General features: G+C 39.0%; 1 protein-coding gene across 1 annotated transcript in view; it reads left to right on the top strand.

Annotated features, from left to right (window-relative positions):
- LOC136867107 (protein SPT2 homolog) overlaps positions 1–19169 on the top strand; it is a 165253-nt gene that overhangs the window by 29660 nt on the left and 116424 nt on the right. The window contains exon 3 of the mRNA XM_067144213.2: positions 15096–15231. Coding sequence (XP_067000314.2) covers positions 15096–15231 — 136 coding nt within the window. The remainder of the gene's footprint in view (positions 1–15095; positions 15232–19169) is intronic.

Genomic DNA, 19169 nt, shown 5'->3' with positions numbered 1-19169 from the left:
CCCCATTCGCATCTCAGGGTGGGGACTACATGGGAGGGGGCGATCATCAGGAAGATGAATACTGACATTCTGTGAATTAGAGTGTGGAATGTTAGAAGTTTGAATCATTGTGGTAAATTAGAAAATCTGGGGGGGGGGAATGGATAGACTAAAATTAGATGTCTGTGTAAGTGAAGTATGTTGGCAGGAAGAGCAAGATTTTAGGTCAGGCGACTACATAATTATCAACACAAAATCAAACATGAGAAGTGCAGAAGTTGGTTTAATAATGAATAAGAAAATAGTTCAGTGGGTAAGCTACTACAACTATCATTCTCAATGCGATTTTATTTGTGTAAATAAATATCACACGAGATACATACACTTGATTGTAAAACTACTTTGTCACAGAGTCTATTCTTTACAACACATAACTCCCATTCAGTTTGCTTAATGACTAAACAATAATGTACAGTTATACACACCACTGCAGTACTATTAAGAGAAACACACTGAAGCAATTTACTATTGATTTTGACAAGTACAGATATCAACAAGTCCTCACATTGATTATTCAGTTCACCATCACAAGGCAGGAATAACTAACTACCTACCTTCCAGCCATCAGCTCAGTATGTATCTATCTATCTATCTATCTATCTATCTATCTATCTATCTGTCTAATATTTTATCTGATGACCTACCACCGTTATCCTCAGTTGCTTTCGCAGATGACCTAGTCATACTCAGCAAAACCGAAAATGATGCTACTACCTTGTTAAATTTGGCTGAAACCAGCTTTGCAGAAATTGGTTTACATATCCATCCTCTTAAAAGCAAATCTATAATCCTGAAGAAAGGAAAATTAACTGAAGGAAACGTCACTACAGTCGAAGGATCAATAATCCCATCGATAAAAACAAACAATGAACGAATCAAGTATTTAGGAATTGACTTCAACAATGAAATCTTTCTTGACAGACATAAACTAATAAGCACAATAACTTCTGACTTAAATAATCTGCTAAAAACAAAACTTCTAAAACCTGAGCAAAAAATCAAGATTATTAACGAGTTTGTTTGGCCGGGTTTGATCTATCCTCTACAATGTGCCCCTCTGACACAACTATCAAACACTTTTCTTAAAGATCTGGACAAAATTATAAGAAGTTCTGTAAAAGAAATAATGATGCTGCCTGATGATACTCCAAATTCGATGCTGTATAGTGCCAGAAAGGTCAGAGGGATGGGAATAATTTGCGCAGAATGGGAAGCAAATATACAGCATTACAATATTTGTAATCGCTTACTCCATGTTCAGGACGTTCACCTACCATACGTAAGGAAGTTACCCAAAGAACAAGATATGGCACTCCACAGACTTGATATAAAAAAGGAAAGTCTCCCCCCAAAGATTGACGGAAGGAAACTACGCGAAATTATGAGAAATCGATCCTTTCAGTCGTGGTGTCAGCTACCACCTAAAGGAAAAGGAGTAGTGTTATATTCAGACTGACCGAAAGCAAACTCCTGGATGACTCATAAATCACCTCTGTCCTCCTCTGAATACATGAATGCAGTGAAGATGACATGCAACCTCACCGCAGTCAGGTCGGTTCCCGGTAGGTCATTCAACACAACCCGTTGCCGCCAAAATGGCTGCAACGAGACAGAAACCCTTGGATATGTGCTGGGATTCTGCCGGAGCACTGAACTAATGCGCAACCGCCGCCACCACCGTGTAAGATCGTCGATCGCTCAAGGCTTGAGACAGCGTGGATGGGAGATGCACGAGGAGGTTCACTGCGTCTCTACCGATGACTCCAGTCGGAGGGCGGACATCGTAGCCATCAACAGAGAGGACATGAAAGCGATGGTCTTAGATCCCACCATTCGCTTTGAAAGGGACCTGGATCAGGCTTGGGATGTGGACCTAGAAAAGCAAGCTATTTATATTCCATGCTAGTAATACAGATACTGAGGGACTCTCTGCAAATCATTCACTTCCATCTGTACCTGAGAACGTGATTGACATTTCTCCCCCACTAACCCCGGGAAAAAAGAAGATAACAGCTTCAACAATTAAATCTTCATTTCTTAATATTTTTAAACTCCATTGGAATTGAAACTGTATTCTGGATCCAAATGGTCACCCTCATTGGAGGACGGACGATTTATTTCTTTAATAAATCTCTCTCTCTCTCTCTCTCTATGTATATATATCATTCAACAGATCATCTAGAAATCTCCAACATCTGGAAATGTTCTTGCAACACACTAAATGGAACACACCCAAAAACACAGGGAACAATCAAACTATCGGCCTCTCGAATGGAGTAGATTAAACTCGAATATTCTGTTACATGTACACAAACCACATTGAAGGAGTCCACATAATTCCTAAAGTTTCTACACATCTGGATAATAAAACATTACGGTAAGCTCCCATAAGTATCAGAATGATAGTGGATCATACCCAATATACGAATATTGCAGGGTTTTCTAGTTCTTGACTGAACAGATTTTGAGGTTATACGAATTTACAATACATATTTACAGGGAAATCACATGTTAGCTGTACTTAACATTTAATAAAAGATAATTAAAATATATTAAACATAATAATTGAGCATTTTACAAGAGTTAGGTTAGGTGTAAGATGGTGAGTCCGCCTCTGTGGTGTAGTGGTTAGCGTGATTAGCTGCCACCTCCGGAGGCCCGGGTTCGATTCCCGGCTTTGCCACGAAATTTGAAAAGTGGTATGAGGGCTGGAACGGGGTCCACTCAGCCTCGGGGAGGTCAACTGAGTAGAGGTGGGTTCGATTCCCACCTCAGCCATCCTGGATAGTGGTTTTCCGTGGTTTCCCACTTCTCCTCCAGGCGAATGCCGGGATGGTACCTAACATAAAGCCACGGCCGCTTCCTTCCCTCTTCCTTGCCTATCCCTTCCAATCTTCCCATCCCTCCACAAGGCCCCTGTTCAGCATAGCAGGTGAGGCCGCCTGAGCAAGGTACTGGTCATTTTCCCCAGTTGTATCCCTGACCAAGAGTCTGAAGCTCCAGGACACTGCGCTTGAGGCGGTAGAGGTGGGATCCCTCGCTGTGTCCGAGGGAAAAGCCGACCCTGGAGGGTAAACAGATGATGATGATGATGTAAGATGGTGTACATATGACACAACCGCATGGCTGATGATGACATTTAAATGTCGAAACCGGTCCATGTTAAATAAATGTTGTAAATAACATCTGTACAACACGTAATTAGTATTGAATAGGTTGAACCTTATAAATAACTCATCTCTGTAATGTCAGTTCAATACGGAAACAACAGTGAAGCTCATATCTTTGAACTTTGAACAACCGCATAATGAACGAATTATTGTTGTCAAGATTGACACTAAGCCAATGCCCACTACAATGGTAAAGGTACCTACCAGTTCAGCAGATGATGAAGAAATCAAAAGAATCTATGAAGAGATAGAAGATTTAATAAAATATGTAAAAGGAGATGAGAATCTAATTGTGATGGAAGACTGGAATGCAGTGGTAGGCCAAGGAAGAGATGGTAATGTTGTAGGAGAATTCGAACTGGGACAAAAGAATGAAAGGGGAAGTTGGTTGGTTGAATTCTGCACTGATCGTAATTTAGTCCTTGCTAATACATGGTTCAAACACCACAAAGGAAGACTGTACATGTGAACGAGACCTGGAGACAGGAAGGTATCAAATAGACTTCATAATGATTAGCGTTGATTCAGAAACAAAGTGTTCAAGGCGAGGAAGAAAGGTAAAATCAAGTAAGAATCAGTGGATAACTTGGGAGATATTGGACCTGATTGATGAATGGCAAAAATGCAAAACAGGAGGGGGGGGGGGGGGGGCAGAAAAGAATACAGGCAATAAAAGAATGAAGTGGATAGAAAGTACAGGACAGCTAAGGAAAAATTGCTAAAAGAGAAGTGCAAGGCTGTTGAAGGTTGTGTGGTCCTAGGAAAGATAGATGCCGCATACAGGAAAATCAAGGAAAGTTTGGAGAAAATAAAACTAGGAGTATGAATGTTCAGAGCTCAGATGGAAGACCACTTCTAGGGAAAGAAGACAAGGCAGAAAGATGGCAGGAACATAAACAATTGTTGCTGTTGTTGTTGTTGTTGAGTCATCATTCAATAGGCTGGTATGATGCAGCTCCCCATGCCACCCTATCCTGTGCTAACCTTTTCATTTCTACGTAACTACTGTATCATAAATCTGCTCTAATTTGCTTGTCATATTCATACCTTGGTCTACCCCTACCATTCTTACCACCTACACTTCCATCCAAAAACCAACTGCACGAGTCCTGGATGTCTTAAGATGTGTCCTATCATTCTATCTTTTCTTGTCAAATTTAGCCGAATCGATCTCCTCTCACCAATTCGATTCAGTATCTCTTCATTCGTGATTCGATCTATCCATCTCACCTTCAGCATTCTTCTGTAACACCACATTTCAAAAGCTTCTATTCTCTTTCCTTCTGTGCTAGTTATCGTCCATGTTTCACTTCCATACAATGCCACGCTCTACACGAAAGTCTTCAAAAACATCTTTCTAATTCCTATATCAATGTTTGAAGTGAGCAAATTTCTTTTCTTAAGAAAGCTCTTCCTTGCTCGTGCTAGTCTGCATTTTATGTCCTCCTTACTTATGCCATCGTTAGTTATTTTACTACCTAAGTAACAATATTCATCTACTTCCTTTAAGACTTCATTTCCTAATCTAATATTTCCTGCATCACCTGCCTTCGTTCGACTGCATTCCATTACTTTTGTTTTGAACTTACCGAGCTTGATAGCTGCAGTCGCTTAAGTGCGGCAAGTATCCAGTATTCGGGAGATAGTAGGTTCGAACCCCACTGTCGGTAGCCCTGAAAATGGTTTTCCGTGGTTTCCCATTTTCACACCAGGCAAATGGTGGGGCTGTACCTTAATTAAGGCCACGGCCGCTTTCTTCCAACTCCTAGCCCTTTTCCGTCCCATCGTCGCCATAAGACCTATCTGTGTCGGTGCGACGTAAAGCAACTAGCTGTTTTGAACTTATTTATTTTCATCTTGTATTCCTTACCCAAGACTTCGTCCATACCATTCAGCAGCTTCTCGAGATCTTCTGCAGTCTCAGATAAAATAACAATATCATCGGCAAATGTCAAGGTTTTGATTTCCTTGGATTGTGATTCCCTTTCCAAATTCCTCTTTGATTTCCTTTACTGCCTGTTCTGTGTAAACATTGACAAGGAGGGGGGACAAACTGCAACCATGCCTCACTCCTTTCTCGATTGCTGCTTCTTTTTCAAAGCCCTCGATTCTTATCACTGCAGACTGATTTTTATACAGATTGTAGATAATTCTTCATTCTCGGTATCTGATCCCAGTCACCTTCAGAATTGTAAATAGGTAGCTTGGTCGAATCAACATTATTGAATGCCTTTTCTAGATCTATGAATGCCGTGTACGTGGGCTTGTCCTTTTTGATTCGATCCTCTAAGATCAGACTTAAAGTCAGGATTGCTTCACGTGTTCCTACATTTCTTCTGAAGCCAAATTGATCTTTTCCCAACTCAGCTTCAACTTGTTTTTCCATCCTTCTGTAAATAATATGTGTTAAAATTTTGCAGGCATGAGATACTAAACTAATGGTGCGATAGTTTTCACACCTGTCAGCACTGGCTTTCTTAGGAATAGGTATAACAACATTCTGCCGAAAATCGGATGGGACTTCTCCTCTCTCATACATCTTACACACTAAATGGAATAACCTTGCCATGCTGGCTTCTCCTAAGGCAGTTAGTAATTCAGAGGGAATGTCATCAATTCCAGGTGCCTTGTTCCTATTTAGGTCACTCTCAGCTCTGTCAAACTCTGGCCTCAAAATTGGGTCTCCCATTTCGTCAGCATCAACAGCCTCTTCTTGTTCCAGAACCAAATTATCTACATCTTTACCTTGATACAACTGTTGGATATGTTCTTGCCATCTTGCTGCTTTGTCTTCTTTCCCTAGAAGTGGCCTTCCATCTGAGCTCTTAATATTCATACACCCAGATTTCCTTTCTCCAAAGGTTTCCTTGATTTTCCTGTATGCAGCAACTAACTTTCCCAGAACCATACAAGCTTCAACATCCTTGCACTTCTCCTTCAGCCATTCTTCCTTAGCAACCTTGCACTTTCTATCCACTTGATTCTTTAATCACCTGTATTCTTTTCTGCCCTCCTCATTTCAAGCATTCTTGTTTTTTTGTCATTCATCAATCAGGTCTAGTATCTCCTGAGTTATCCACTGATTCTTAGTTGATCTTTTCTTCCTTCCTAACATCTCTTCAGCAGCCCTACTGACTTCATTTTTCATGACTATCCACTCTCCCTCTATAGTGTTTCCTTCAGCCTTTTCATTTAGCCCTTGTGCAACATGTTCCTCGAAACAATCCCTCACACACTTTTCTTTCAACTTGTCTAGATCCCATCTTTTTGCATTTTTTTCTTTTCTTCAATTTCTTGAACTTCAGATGGCATTTCATGACCAACAAGTTGTGGTCAGAGTCCACGTCTGCTCCTGGGAAAGTTTTGCAATCCAACATCTGGATTCTGAATTTTTGCCTAATCATAATGAAGTCTATTTGATACCTTCCAGTATCTCCAGGTCTTGTCCACGTATACAGCCATCGTTTGTGATGTTTGAACCAAGTATTGACAAGGACTAAATTATGATCAGTGCAGAATTCAACCAGCCGAGTTCCTCTTTCGTTCCTTTGTCCCAATCCGAATTCTCCTACTGTATTACCTTCTCTTCCTTGGCCTACCACTGCATTCCAGTCTCCCATCACAGTTAGATTCTCATCACCTTTTACATATTTTATTAAATCTTCTATCTCTTCATATATTCTTTCGATTTCGTCATCATCCGCTGAACTACTGTAGTAGGCATATAGACCTGCTCTATTGTGGTGGGCATTGGTTTGGTGTCTATCTTGACGACAATAATTCTTTCACTATGCTGGTCGTAGTAGCTTACCCGCTGCCCTATTTTCTTATTCATTATTAAACCAACTCCTGCATTTCCCCTGTTGAACTTTGCGTTGATAATTCGGTAGTTGCCTGAGCAAAAATCCTGTTCTTCCTGCCAACTTACTTCACTTATACCAACTACATCTAACTTTAGTTTATCCATCTCCCTTTTCAGATTCTCTAACCTACCACAACGATTCAAACTTCTAACATTCCACGCTCTGACTCGCAGAATGTCAGTATCCCTCTTCCTGATGATCGCCCCCTCTCATGTAGTCCCCACCCAGAGATCCGAGCAGGGGACTAGTTTACCTCCGGAATATTTTACCCGGGAGAAAGCCATCGTCAGTACATCATTCCTACAGAGAGAGCTGCTTGTCCTCGGGAGTTAGTTACGGCTGTAGTTTCCCATTGTTTTCAGCCGTGTAGCAGTATCAACACAGCTTAGCCTTGTTGAGTATTATTACAAGGCCATATCAGTCAATCATCTAGACTACCGCCCCTGCAACTTCCGAAAGGCTGCTACTCTACTTTCGATGAACCATTCCTTCGTCTGGTCTCTCAGCAGATACCCATCCGATATGGTTGCACCTGCGGCTCGGCTATCTGCTTCATTGGGACACGCAAGCCTCCTCTCCGTGGCAAGGTCACATGTATCAAGGGAAAGAAATGGATGATAAAGTTCTAGAACCTTTCTGTTTACTGGCAAGTTCAGTCTGCCGAAACTAACTTCGAGTACATCAGTTTATAAACTACCTGAAGGAGACAACATAACGTAACAGTATTACACCTGCAAAAGAAAATACTTAAGAAGAAATGAAGTCTTAACCCTCTTGGAGCCAAGAGCCGATCTAATCGGCCGCTCCCCATCAGCTGGAAGAGGCCAGAGCTCCGCCTCCACTGTACTGCTGTAAAGTGCCAGGCCGTTTTCAGTGGAAATACATGTATTTTAAAATTCGCGTATATCTACCGGTGTATAGCAAATACCGGCATGAAATTTTCTACATATCGACTACGTAGAATAAGAAACTGGTTTGGAGTGATATAAAGAGTCAAAAACGTTTTATTGTTGATTTATAGTTGTCGGTAACGTTTATTTTTAGGAAGAGAAAAATATTTTCGCACTTTCTCTCTCAATATCTACTTTGAAAAAATAATTTACGATACAACAGAATATACGTAATTATGTATAATGTATTTCTAAATACAATTCTATAGAATAACTAATATGAAGGAGAAATATAAAAACGTAAAAAATAAAAATTCTAACATATGTCACTAATAAAAACAAGACAACTTTACTCACCGATAAAATTCGCGTGTATGTATCGATGTTTGGCAAATACAACAAATTTTCTACGTGCGGACAACACAGTATTAAAATAATTCTGAATTATTAAATAAGTAAAAAATAGTAGTTGATATTATAGTTTTTGTTTTCAGAAAAAATAGTTTCTCATTTTCGGTTGTAGATGTTAGAAAAATAATTTTACAATACAACAGAATTTACGAAATTACGAAATATATGGCACTAAAGCCGTGATTTGCTTTGACCTACTAAGCGACCGCTGCTCAGTTCGGTACCTGCACTTTACGAGGTGAATCATGGTCAGTGAGACAGATCCTCTCAGTAATTATTCTTGGTTTTCCAGACCGGGGTCCTCTCACCCTCAGATATCTCCTCAAGTCCAATCACTTAGGGTCACTTATATTGAGTGAACCTCGAACCAACCCTCAGGACCAGGCGAAAATTCTTAACCTGGGCGGGAATCGAACCCATTACCTCCGGGTGAGAGGCAGGCACGCTACACTTAGCCCGCGGAGACCGGCATTTAGGTAATAATAGAGGACTATATGTGACTATAAGGTTTAGCAGAGAGTAAGTGAAAAGTAAATTAAAGTATGATATGGGCGGAGAATCAGACGGTAGGGCATGTTTAGGTCCAAGAACTTCCTTGAAGGAGACAGGAGGTTGAGGAATGTTGTCGGGTTCATTGGGACAAATTTCCACAAAATGTTCTTCAGAGACATCATCATCATCATATTCGTTATCACTAGTTTCATCTACCACCATATTCAGAGTAGCTTTAGTGCTGTTAGATACAATTAAACGTCTCTTCTTTAGCTGCGGTTATTCCGCGGACGTGTCCGGTATAATTTCGTCGCTACTCTCTGAACTAAATTCCCTATCGCTATCCGATAAATCATCAGCGTTAACTTCGCACTGTTCTAAATACTGCATTAATTTATTGTCATCAATACCTGCTGAAAAATTATCACGTGAATGACATGCCATTTTCCTGTCACGAATCCACTCACTGCAAGGAGCAGTCTCTTACTGACCAGTTAGCGGTATTTGTAAACACAGGAAACGACTCTTGTGAAAGGTATAACACCCTCTTAGAACTGCCAAAGCAAGGCCAGGCACACAATAACGAGTAGCCCCTTTACTACAGGTTGTAACAAAAGTATGCACTTCACTATAGGTTACCTCAAAATAATGTATATCACAGAATTTGAAGCCGGCCGATGTAATCGGCTCTGGCAACTTCCGACTGGATTGTTAACGGCCGACCAGATCGGCTCTGGCAATTTAAAGGGCGGATGCTCGCACTACCGCCCGGCACCAAGAGAGTTAAAGGATTGAATTAAGAAAGACATGCCCATGTGCATAGCATTCGTAGATCTAGAAAACGCATTCGGTAATGTTGATTGGGCCAAGCTATTTCAGATTTTGAAGGTGATCAGGATCAGATATCAAAAAAGATGAATTATCTTTCATCTGTACAATAATCAGCCTGCAGTGGTAAGAATTTTAAGGCAATGAAAAAGAAGCAGCAATCCAGAAAGGAATAAGGCAAGGCTGCAGTTTGTTCCCTCTCCTTTTCAGTGTCTATATAGAACAGCCAACAAAGGAAATCAGAAAGGAATTCAGAGAAGAAATCACAATCCAAGAGAGGAAATCAAAACCCTGAGATTTGCCGATGATATGGAGAAATTGCTGAATGGTGTGAACACAGTCTTGGAGGAGTACAAGATAAAAATACATAAATCCAAAACAAAAGTAATGGAGTGCCGTCAAATGAAGTCGGGTGATGCAGAAAATATTAGATTAGGAAATGAAGTCTTAAAGGAAGTATTTGCCACGTAAGGCTGTACACTACTGGATATTCCCTCACCCAAGTAAATGATCAATCAAGATATTCAAGCTTAATGAAGAATTGAAGAAATACACACACACTCTCTCTCTCTCTCACCCACATTCAATTTAATGTTATATATTTCCAACTTTATTTTATTATGTGCTTTACTATAACCGTATTCTTCGGCATTTGCCTTGTGTAAATAATTCACCTCCCTTCTTGAAATTTGCTATTTGTTGGACTGAACAGAAGCCACACTGTAATAATACACACAGGCAAATATATTACATGTACGTATGCCGTAAGTTAATAAGAATACACGAAGGCTAAGTCTGCAAACCATACCAAAGTTGTGACAAGACAAGGTTAGGTTAAGTTTCATTAACAAATTTTCCTTCCATTTGAACTGAACTGATCTTTATAGAGGAGGTGCTGTAGCTTTCGTTTTTGGAGCAGTTCTTGCAGATTTTTCTTGCTTCTTGGACATCCTAATTGAATTCTATACATAAGTATAGAAAGAAATAAGACCGTAATTAATAAAATGCTGCGTTCGTCATTTCACACCAACTACGTTATTAAATGCATTATTCAAACATTCCACAATTCTATTTACCAGGTATTACCCAAACAGATTTACAATTCCACAGAAAAAGAAAGTATGCTTAATTATACCCGCAAATGTAACACGTGGTTTTAACAATATGGCAGTGGCAATACATAATTATCGCAAATCACGAAATAAACCATGATTGTACAGTGCCTTCTTCTTCTTCTCCTCCTTTTTCTACCGCTTTTCCCACACCTGTGGGGCTGCAGGTGCGAACTGTCTTGCACATGTGGATTTGGCCATGTTTTACAGCCGGATGCCCTTCCTGATGTCAGCCCTATATGGAGGGATGCAATCACTATTGCGTGTTTCTGTGGTGGTTTGTAGTGTAGTGTGTTGTTTGAACATGAAGAGGAAAGTGTTGGGACAGACACAAACACCCAGAGCCCGGGCCAAGAATTAATCAGAGGCGATTAAAATCCCTGACCCGGCCAGGAATCGAACCTGGGACCCTCTGAACCGAAGGCCGCAACGCTGACCGTTCATGACTGTACAGTGCCGACGTGCCAGATTAACAGTAACTGTAAGTCATCGTATCGGCAAGTAGGGTCCCTAAACTATATGGTTAGTGGCACTGAACCAAACCCAGCAGTTAGAAAATAACAAAAATTCTTTACCTTCAGTATTAACAGGGGAGAAAGAGTAAGGTTGTATACTTAGTGTATAGGCTTATGTGCCTGAGAGTATAGATGAGTATTGATACTAGGGTATTAGAATAAATAATGATGGTAGAAGTAAGGAGGACATAAAATGCAGACTAGCACAAGCAAGGAAGGCCTTTCTTAAGAAAAGAAATTTGCTCACTTTCAGCATTGATACAGGAATTAGAAAGAAAGTTTTTGATGTCTTTCATCTAGAGCGTGGCATTGCATGGAAGTGAAACATGGACGATAACTAGCTTAGAAAGGGAGTAGAAGCTTTTGAAACGTGGTGTTACAGAAGAATGCTGAAGGTGAGATGGGTAGATTGAATCATGAATGAAGAGATACCGAATTTGTGAGAGGAGAACGATTTGGCGAAATTGGACCAGAAGAAGAGATAGAATGATAGTACACATCTTTAGATACCGATCGTTTATTCATTTGGTTTTTGAGGGAAGTGTACGTGGTAAGAATGGTTGGGGTAGACCAAGGTATGAATATAACAAACAGATTAGAGTAGATGTTGGATGTAGTAGTTACATAGAAATGGAAAGGTTAGCACAGAATAGGGTGGCATGGAGACCTTTATCAAACCAAGTCTGAGGACTGATGACCCAAACAACATCCTGAATTTCAACTACTTCCTTTTTTAATACTTCCTTTTTAATTGAGAAGATGATCGAATAGTTTTTTTTGGGGGGGGCTATTTTGCTTTACGGCGCACCGATAGAGATAGGTCTTATAGCGACGATGGGACAAGAAAGGTGGCCGTGGCCTTAATTAAGGTACAGCCCCAGTATTTGCCTGGTGTGAAAATGGGAAATCACGGAAAACCATCTTCAGGGCTGCCGACAGTGGGGTTCGAACCCACTATCTCCCGGTTGCGAGCTCATAGCTGTGCGCCCCTGACCGCATGGCCAACTCGCTCGGTAGTTGTTGTTCTTATCTAATATGTAAGATAATGGCATATTTCATGAATATATGAGGGTTGGGGCATACATCATGGCAACTATTTTTTCCTTGCATTTTCACAGTGCTTCGATGCAATGGTCATATATTCTGAATAGCATACACTCATAGTACATAGACACAGCATGAGATGGCTGTTAGTTGGACAGGTACCATGCACAGGGCAATGGGACTGCAGTAGTGAGTCAGGCTCCATGCAGAATGGGTGTGGTGGTAGAGATATAGGACGAAGTGGAGAGGAACAATATTTGCTCCCACCCCGTGTCAGCTGGAAAAGGAGAAATGATGATGAGGTGGTAGAGGAGGAAAAAGTCTCTTCTCACTAAATATTATTTCTTTAATGTTGTTACATGATATGTTATTTCTCAGTCTATAACTTATTATAATGTTAGTCAAGTACAGGTAAACCCTATTATTATGGGGATTCTTTATCCGTGATTTTTCATAGACATGATTTTGATGTTTAAGTCTAGTACTGCCTTCTGTTAACAGTACGTGGAAGCTGCAATGTCTTAAGGTGGGTACAGACATGTGTCGAACACCGTAACGTACACTATGTCACTCGCGAAGTTTAAACGGGTAAGCGCATTTTTTGAAGAACAGGATCCTGGAGAAGTAAGGAGTGCAATAGAGAAGAAACAAGTTGAACATTGTCTTAAATATTGCAAGGAGCTGTATAATCGACTGGTAAAGAAGATTACACAGTCAACAATTAAATATTTCTTTGCAAAACAGTGAAATGAATGTCAAGCGCCTGGTGAGAATATTTCAACTACAGTGCAAAGGATTTGCACGAAAGGAAATCCGTGACGGAAACTGAACCGACTACAGCATTATTAGATTCTTCCAATGTAGATGATTTGGAGCCTATTTAGGGTATATAGATGGACTTAATGAAATGATTTTAGTTTATTATTGTGGGTTTCAATATTAAAATTTTAAATGTATAAATTTTTCATTAAAATGTGTTTCAGAAACATGATAGTTACTCTTTGTAAAAATACTAAGAATCTCTGCTGTTTTTAACTTTAATATGCGAGTAAACGGAAACCTAACCGTATATTTCACTGATAAAATGACTCGATTTACGCAAATTCGGTTTGCACGGCAATACCAGTATAAATGGTCCGTTATTGGACATTATACATTTTTCAGCTAACTCATTCCTGGTTGCCAGCGTTTCACCCCAGTGTTCTAAGTTGGGCTCTTCAGTTGGTAAATAGCACACCCACCAAGACGCATGGCTAGTGCATACCGTGGAAGCCACTGCGTAGGTTACTTGGAGCCACCAGCCGTAGTCGACACAGTGGCCTCCATGGTGTAATTGCACTTTCATATGACAGAAATATCTTGTTCTTCTTTCTAATGGCAGTGTTTGTTGCATGTTGTTCTGTATAATTTGTATTTGTGCTAACTTTTAATATAGTCTGTAGTACGGAAGAAACAGATTGTCTAAGATGTATACTTCAGTTTGTGTACTGTAGTTTTATAATTTATTAGTTAACTCAGATATACACCATCTGATTAAGCAAATCTGGACACCCTTCTGTACACACAAACTAGAATCTGGATATTGTTAAGAACACCGCTGCTGCTACAAAAGGCAGATGAGGGCTTTATGTTGTTCAATGCTATGAGATTATCTGCAGAATGGGTAGAGCAAGGAAGCTTAGTGATTTCAAATGTGCGAGTATTATTGACTGCCTTATTAATAAGCAATCAGTGAGGGCCATTTCCACCCTTCTCAAGTTAACTGTTAGGGACTTGAGTGTGGAGTGGAAACGGGAAGACAGAACAAAAACAAAAATCATTCGAGTAGGCCACGAGTGTTGATCGACAGGGACCGTCGAATAATGAAGGTGATAGAGGGAAATTGTGTAACACTGTGTTATACAATCAGTTGTGAATTCCACATTGCTACTAATTGGGCAGTTAACACCATGACTAACATTAGAACTGGGGTTCAAGATTCAGGCACCCCACCCATAAACAGCACATTTCGTTGGTAAATGTTCACATTCGATGGTGTAAAGAGTGCCATCATTGATCTGTGGACAGCTGAAGATGCATGATTTGGAGTGGTGAATCATGCTATACCATTTGGCACTTAGATGGCAGGGTGTTGTAAATGCCAGGCAGAGGATACATACCAGCCTCTAATGTGTCCTCAGTGAAATTTGGGGAAGGTGAGAAGATGTTCTTCATGAAAGGGACTTCATCCTCTTGTAATAGACTAGAGTATGTTGACCATGGAAGGATATAAGGACATCTTGACCAAGTGGATGTTGTCTACTGTAGAAGACTAATGATCACTGTATGTTTTCAATGTGAAAATGCTCCTTGCCATAAAATGGGATCTGTTCACAAGTGGTATGCAGACAATATGGTTCTTTAAAGGGACTAGGATGAACTAGAACAGCAACATCGCTTCAGACCCTAGCAACTCACTTGACTGACTACGCTTACTACAGGGGTGCAGGAAAAACGGTCTACCTTTCCCCAGGAAACATTCTAACACCTGGTTGGCAGTCTCCCACCTGCGAAGTTCGAGCTGCAATAAAGGCCTAAGGTCATGCCATATTAATGCCCACTACCGGGCAGTATATCTGAGGTACATTTAGAGGACAGTTTCAGATAGGTGTCTGCGTACTTTTGAACTGATAGTGAATAATTGTGTATCAACTTGTATGAAATGAGCAGTTTTTGTGGTGTTCTCTTTCAGGAACTCGTAGCACTTCGTTCACAAGATGGTATGGCTCGTAAACGAGTGCAGGCTATGCTTAAAAGAACTAAGGCAGCCAACAAATCGGTTATTGATGATGCTATTGATGAAGATAATACTGCTGTCACTATTGGTGGTGAGTATTTATAAGTATTGTGTTGGGTTGTGAGGGTTCTTAAAACTAAAAAATACTACTCAGGGAGGTAGCGTGCTTCTACTATCAACTAAATTTATTAAACTAGTATTTACAATTATGTAAAGGTTCACTTGCATTCAAATTTTCCATTTCACACAGTTTGTACTCAGGAACGTGGTAGAGCACATGGTCCTCTCTCACACAGTATCATCAAAAGGAAATTAATATAGTTCCATCTTATTCATTACCAATCAAATTTTTGAAATCTTTAACTTATTATTAACATTTACAAAAAACACATGTTTTGGTACATGTTTTGTCGTCGTGTTATAGGACTTCTTCAGCAAATACACTTGACAAAATTTATTGATACACAATTAAGAAAAGATTTTTTAAAAACATCGGACATTGCACATTTTCCCCCCATACTAATTGTTCATTACACTATAAAAATAAATGTTCACTTATATAAATGTCAACATAAAATAGTCTTCTTAGACTTAACTGTCCCAAATGGAATATTGATTAGATGAAGAACTTAACAGTGTACATTAATTACAGTCTCCATTAAACTGTTGTGGTTCACTGGAATAGACTCTTTTTGTGAAAGGAATCTAAAAAGGAAAAACAAAGAATCAAAAAAGGAAACAACTATAGGTCAGTTGAATAAATATTCGCTCTATTTTGTCATGTGGATCTGTTTACTGTTATGTGCTCACATGTACACTGTAATCGGAACAAGGCCAGAATGTGCAGGCACATCTATGACATCATACTTGTGGGACCTCCCTGCGTAATAGAGTTTCGGGTGGGGAGAAACTAAAATTAGAGAATAGTTTTACCATTATACTTTTTTTCTCTTCACTTTCCTTCTGTCGCCTGTAACCCTCTGGTCTCCTTTTATCCTATTTTACATTTATTTGTATCTTACACATTTGTACCATATGCTAACATTATACACACAAAAACAATAAACAAAGGAAAGATAAACAAAATACCCAAAGCAAGGCCCACTAAAGGAAATATGAACAGACGGACAACAGGATGTGGAAGGTGCTGGACAACCCTGCAGGGAACATAACTTGGTGACGCAATCTTGAGAAAAACAATCACGTTCCTTAAATACCATTTTTAAAACATAATATTCTTTATATTCATTTAGTAAGTAACAACTTTCAAAAAATATACAAAATAGAGTACATATTTCAAAGATATTAACGGGCACAATTGACGGAGAGTGTGCTCTGACACAAAATGATTTAAAGATGTTACACATTTACTTTCAAGGTTGATAAGACAACCTAATCAAACTGACAGCCGTGCTGGCAGGCACATGAGGGTTCTAGTTCTGCCCTCAGAACACGAGTAATGTCCGTGCTGATGCAAGTTGCCATCTGGCTTAAACTATTATCAACAAAAGGGTATTTTAAATCACAACAAATTAATAGTTTAAAAAAAGAAGATATTTTAGCAAAAAGTATTTAAAAGAACATCAAGGATATTCTAAATACGTGACCATGCAGTTACTTCCATATAATGGGTACGTTCCGTGAGGCGGTAGCATATCCAATTGCAAACCTATTTTGGAATTGTGGATTCCCTTATGCAGGTGGCTAGTCCTATTCTACCATAAACTGGCAAACAAAGGAATTTACAATGACATGAGTTACTTTACAAGTACAGTACAATCTCGATAATCCGGCTCGTTTGGTAATCCAGCGCTCTCTGGAAACACGTATCATATTGTCTTCCCCCCTCCTCCCTTCACTATCTACTACACCTAGTCATCGGTTGGGGTCTGTGTTCCCGCCAGCTCCTCAGGGTAAAAATATTGACTTCGTCCTTAAAATATGATAATATTGTTGTAGGTTCCGTTGAAGAGTAAGACCATGTGCATTAAAATATTATTTAACCCCGAAACTCTATCAATGCATTTCATCTTTCGTCATATCATCTCAATAATTCTTGTCATTAATAGTTATATAACCTTACAGTTACATATCATTACCTACATTTCATAATAAAACTCAGAAATAATCCTTACACTAGTTTATTAGCATGCTAATTTCGTATGAAAGAAAATAAAATTGAATTATGTGTTGTAGAGAAAAGAAAATGTAAATACAATAATTAGCGATCTTATATACATTGATTCTTTTTGTCAACATAGTTAGAATTGGTTCTTTTGTAATCTTACATTCATCATTTTACCATTAATGCTTCGCTGAATTACTTAAATCCATCATTTTGCACAAGTATTGTTCATAGGGTAATTTTTATACAAGGTCATATTCTTTGTTCATGGTGGGATGTTAAGGATTTTTCATATTTGATATTCAATATTTAATATTTAGTATTCGATACTTGATATTTGGGTTTTCATATTCATTCTGTGAGATATGAGATAATTAACAAGTTTCCTTATTGTGGCTTTAAACTGACACCACACTCTAAAATACTATTATAATTAGAAATGCTAACTAGGCAATGTTATATCAATTTGTTTATGACATTGGAAATCATATCTGTAATCAGTAAGTGCCTCTAATGAAATAGCCTTTCGTTATTAACTCTGAAATTGTGCCACTCATTTATATATGTGCTAATATTAACGATGTCTACTCTTATTTCATCTACCACTGTGCTATTACTTTGACGTAATATAATTCCTCAATCTACATTTTATTCTGGGAGACATTCTCGTTCTGTAGGCCAATAATTATTAATGTCCCTACATATACACCAATAAGTATCCTAAAACTCCATAACTATGCATAATCTTTCACATCATATCACCAATCGACATTAAATCAGCTATTCTGTAACTCAATATACATATCAACATGACTTAACCTCATAGCTTTCATTTTAATTAACATGGTTTATGAATATCTGCCACACGAATCCATTACAACAACTTCCTTCCTATAACCTTACGACGAAAATAAAACATTATACCACAACACTGTCATTACTACACATTTCTCATGTACCCCTTCTCATTAATCTACCTGAATATATATATACTTATTTCGCTTCCACTAAATAATATTTCTGTTATGGTTTGACACTCCCTCGATGATATATGACCTTGTATAAAAATTACCCTATGAACAATACTTGTGCGAAATGATGGATTTAAGTAATTCAGCGAAGCATTAATGGCAAAATGATGAATGTAAGAATACAAAAGACCGGGCGAGTTGGCCGTGCGCGTAGAGGCGCGCGGCTGTGAGCTTGCATCCGGGAGATAGTAGGTTCGAATCCCACTATTGGCAGCCCTGAAAATGGTTTTCCGTGGTTTCCCCATTTTCACACCAGGTAAATGCTGGGGCTGTACCTTAATTAAGGCCATGGCCACTTCCTTCCAACTCCTAGGCCATTCCTACCCCATCGTCGCCATAAGACCTATCTGTGTCGGTGCGACGTAAAGCCCCTAGCAAAAAAAAAAAAAAGAATACAAAAGACCCAATTCTAACTATGTTGACAAAAAGAATCAGTGTATAGAAGATAGCTAATTATTGTATTTACATTTTCTTTTCTCTACAACACATAATTCAATTTTATTTTCTTTCATACGAAATTAGCATGCTAATAAACTAGTGTAAGGATTATTTCTGAGTTTTATTATGAATGTAGGTAATGATATGTAGCTGTAAGGTTATATAACTATTAATGACAAGGATTATTGAGATGATATGACAAAAGATGAAATGCATTAATAGAGTTTCGGGGTTAAATAATATTTTAATGCACATGGTCATTACAGCCGTGTCAGTCGATTTGGTTTACTCAAAGATTAGGTTATGGTCTGCAATTCATGTCGACTCTTTTCAATCTTCCCCCATTTCATAGTAAAATAAACTTTCCGTGTAGATTGGAATGTTAAGGTCGATATACACACTTCACGTATGTTGACAGTAACCTATAATTGCATT

This window comes from Anabrus simplex, chromosome 3 (genome assembly GCF_040414725.1).
Source record: "Anabrus simplex isolate iqAnaSimp1 chromosome 3, ASM4041472v1, whole genome shotgun sequence".
In the NCBI taxonomy this organism is placed as follows: domain Eukaryota; kingdom Metazoa; phylum Arthropoda; class Insecta; order Orthoptera; family Tettigoniidae; genus Anabrus; species Anabrus simplex.
The sequence above is the reverse complement of the archived record's forward strand: the minus strand, read 5'-3'. Positions and strand labels throughout refer to the sequence as shown.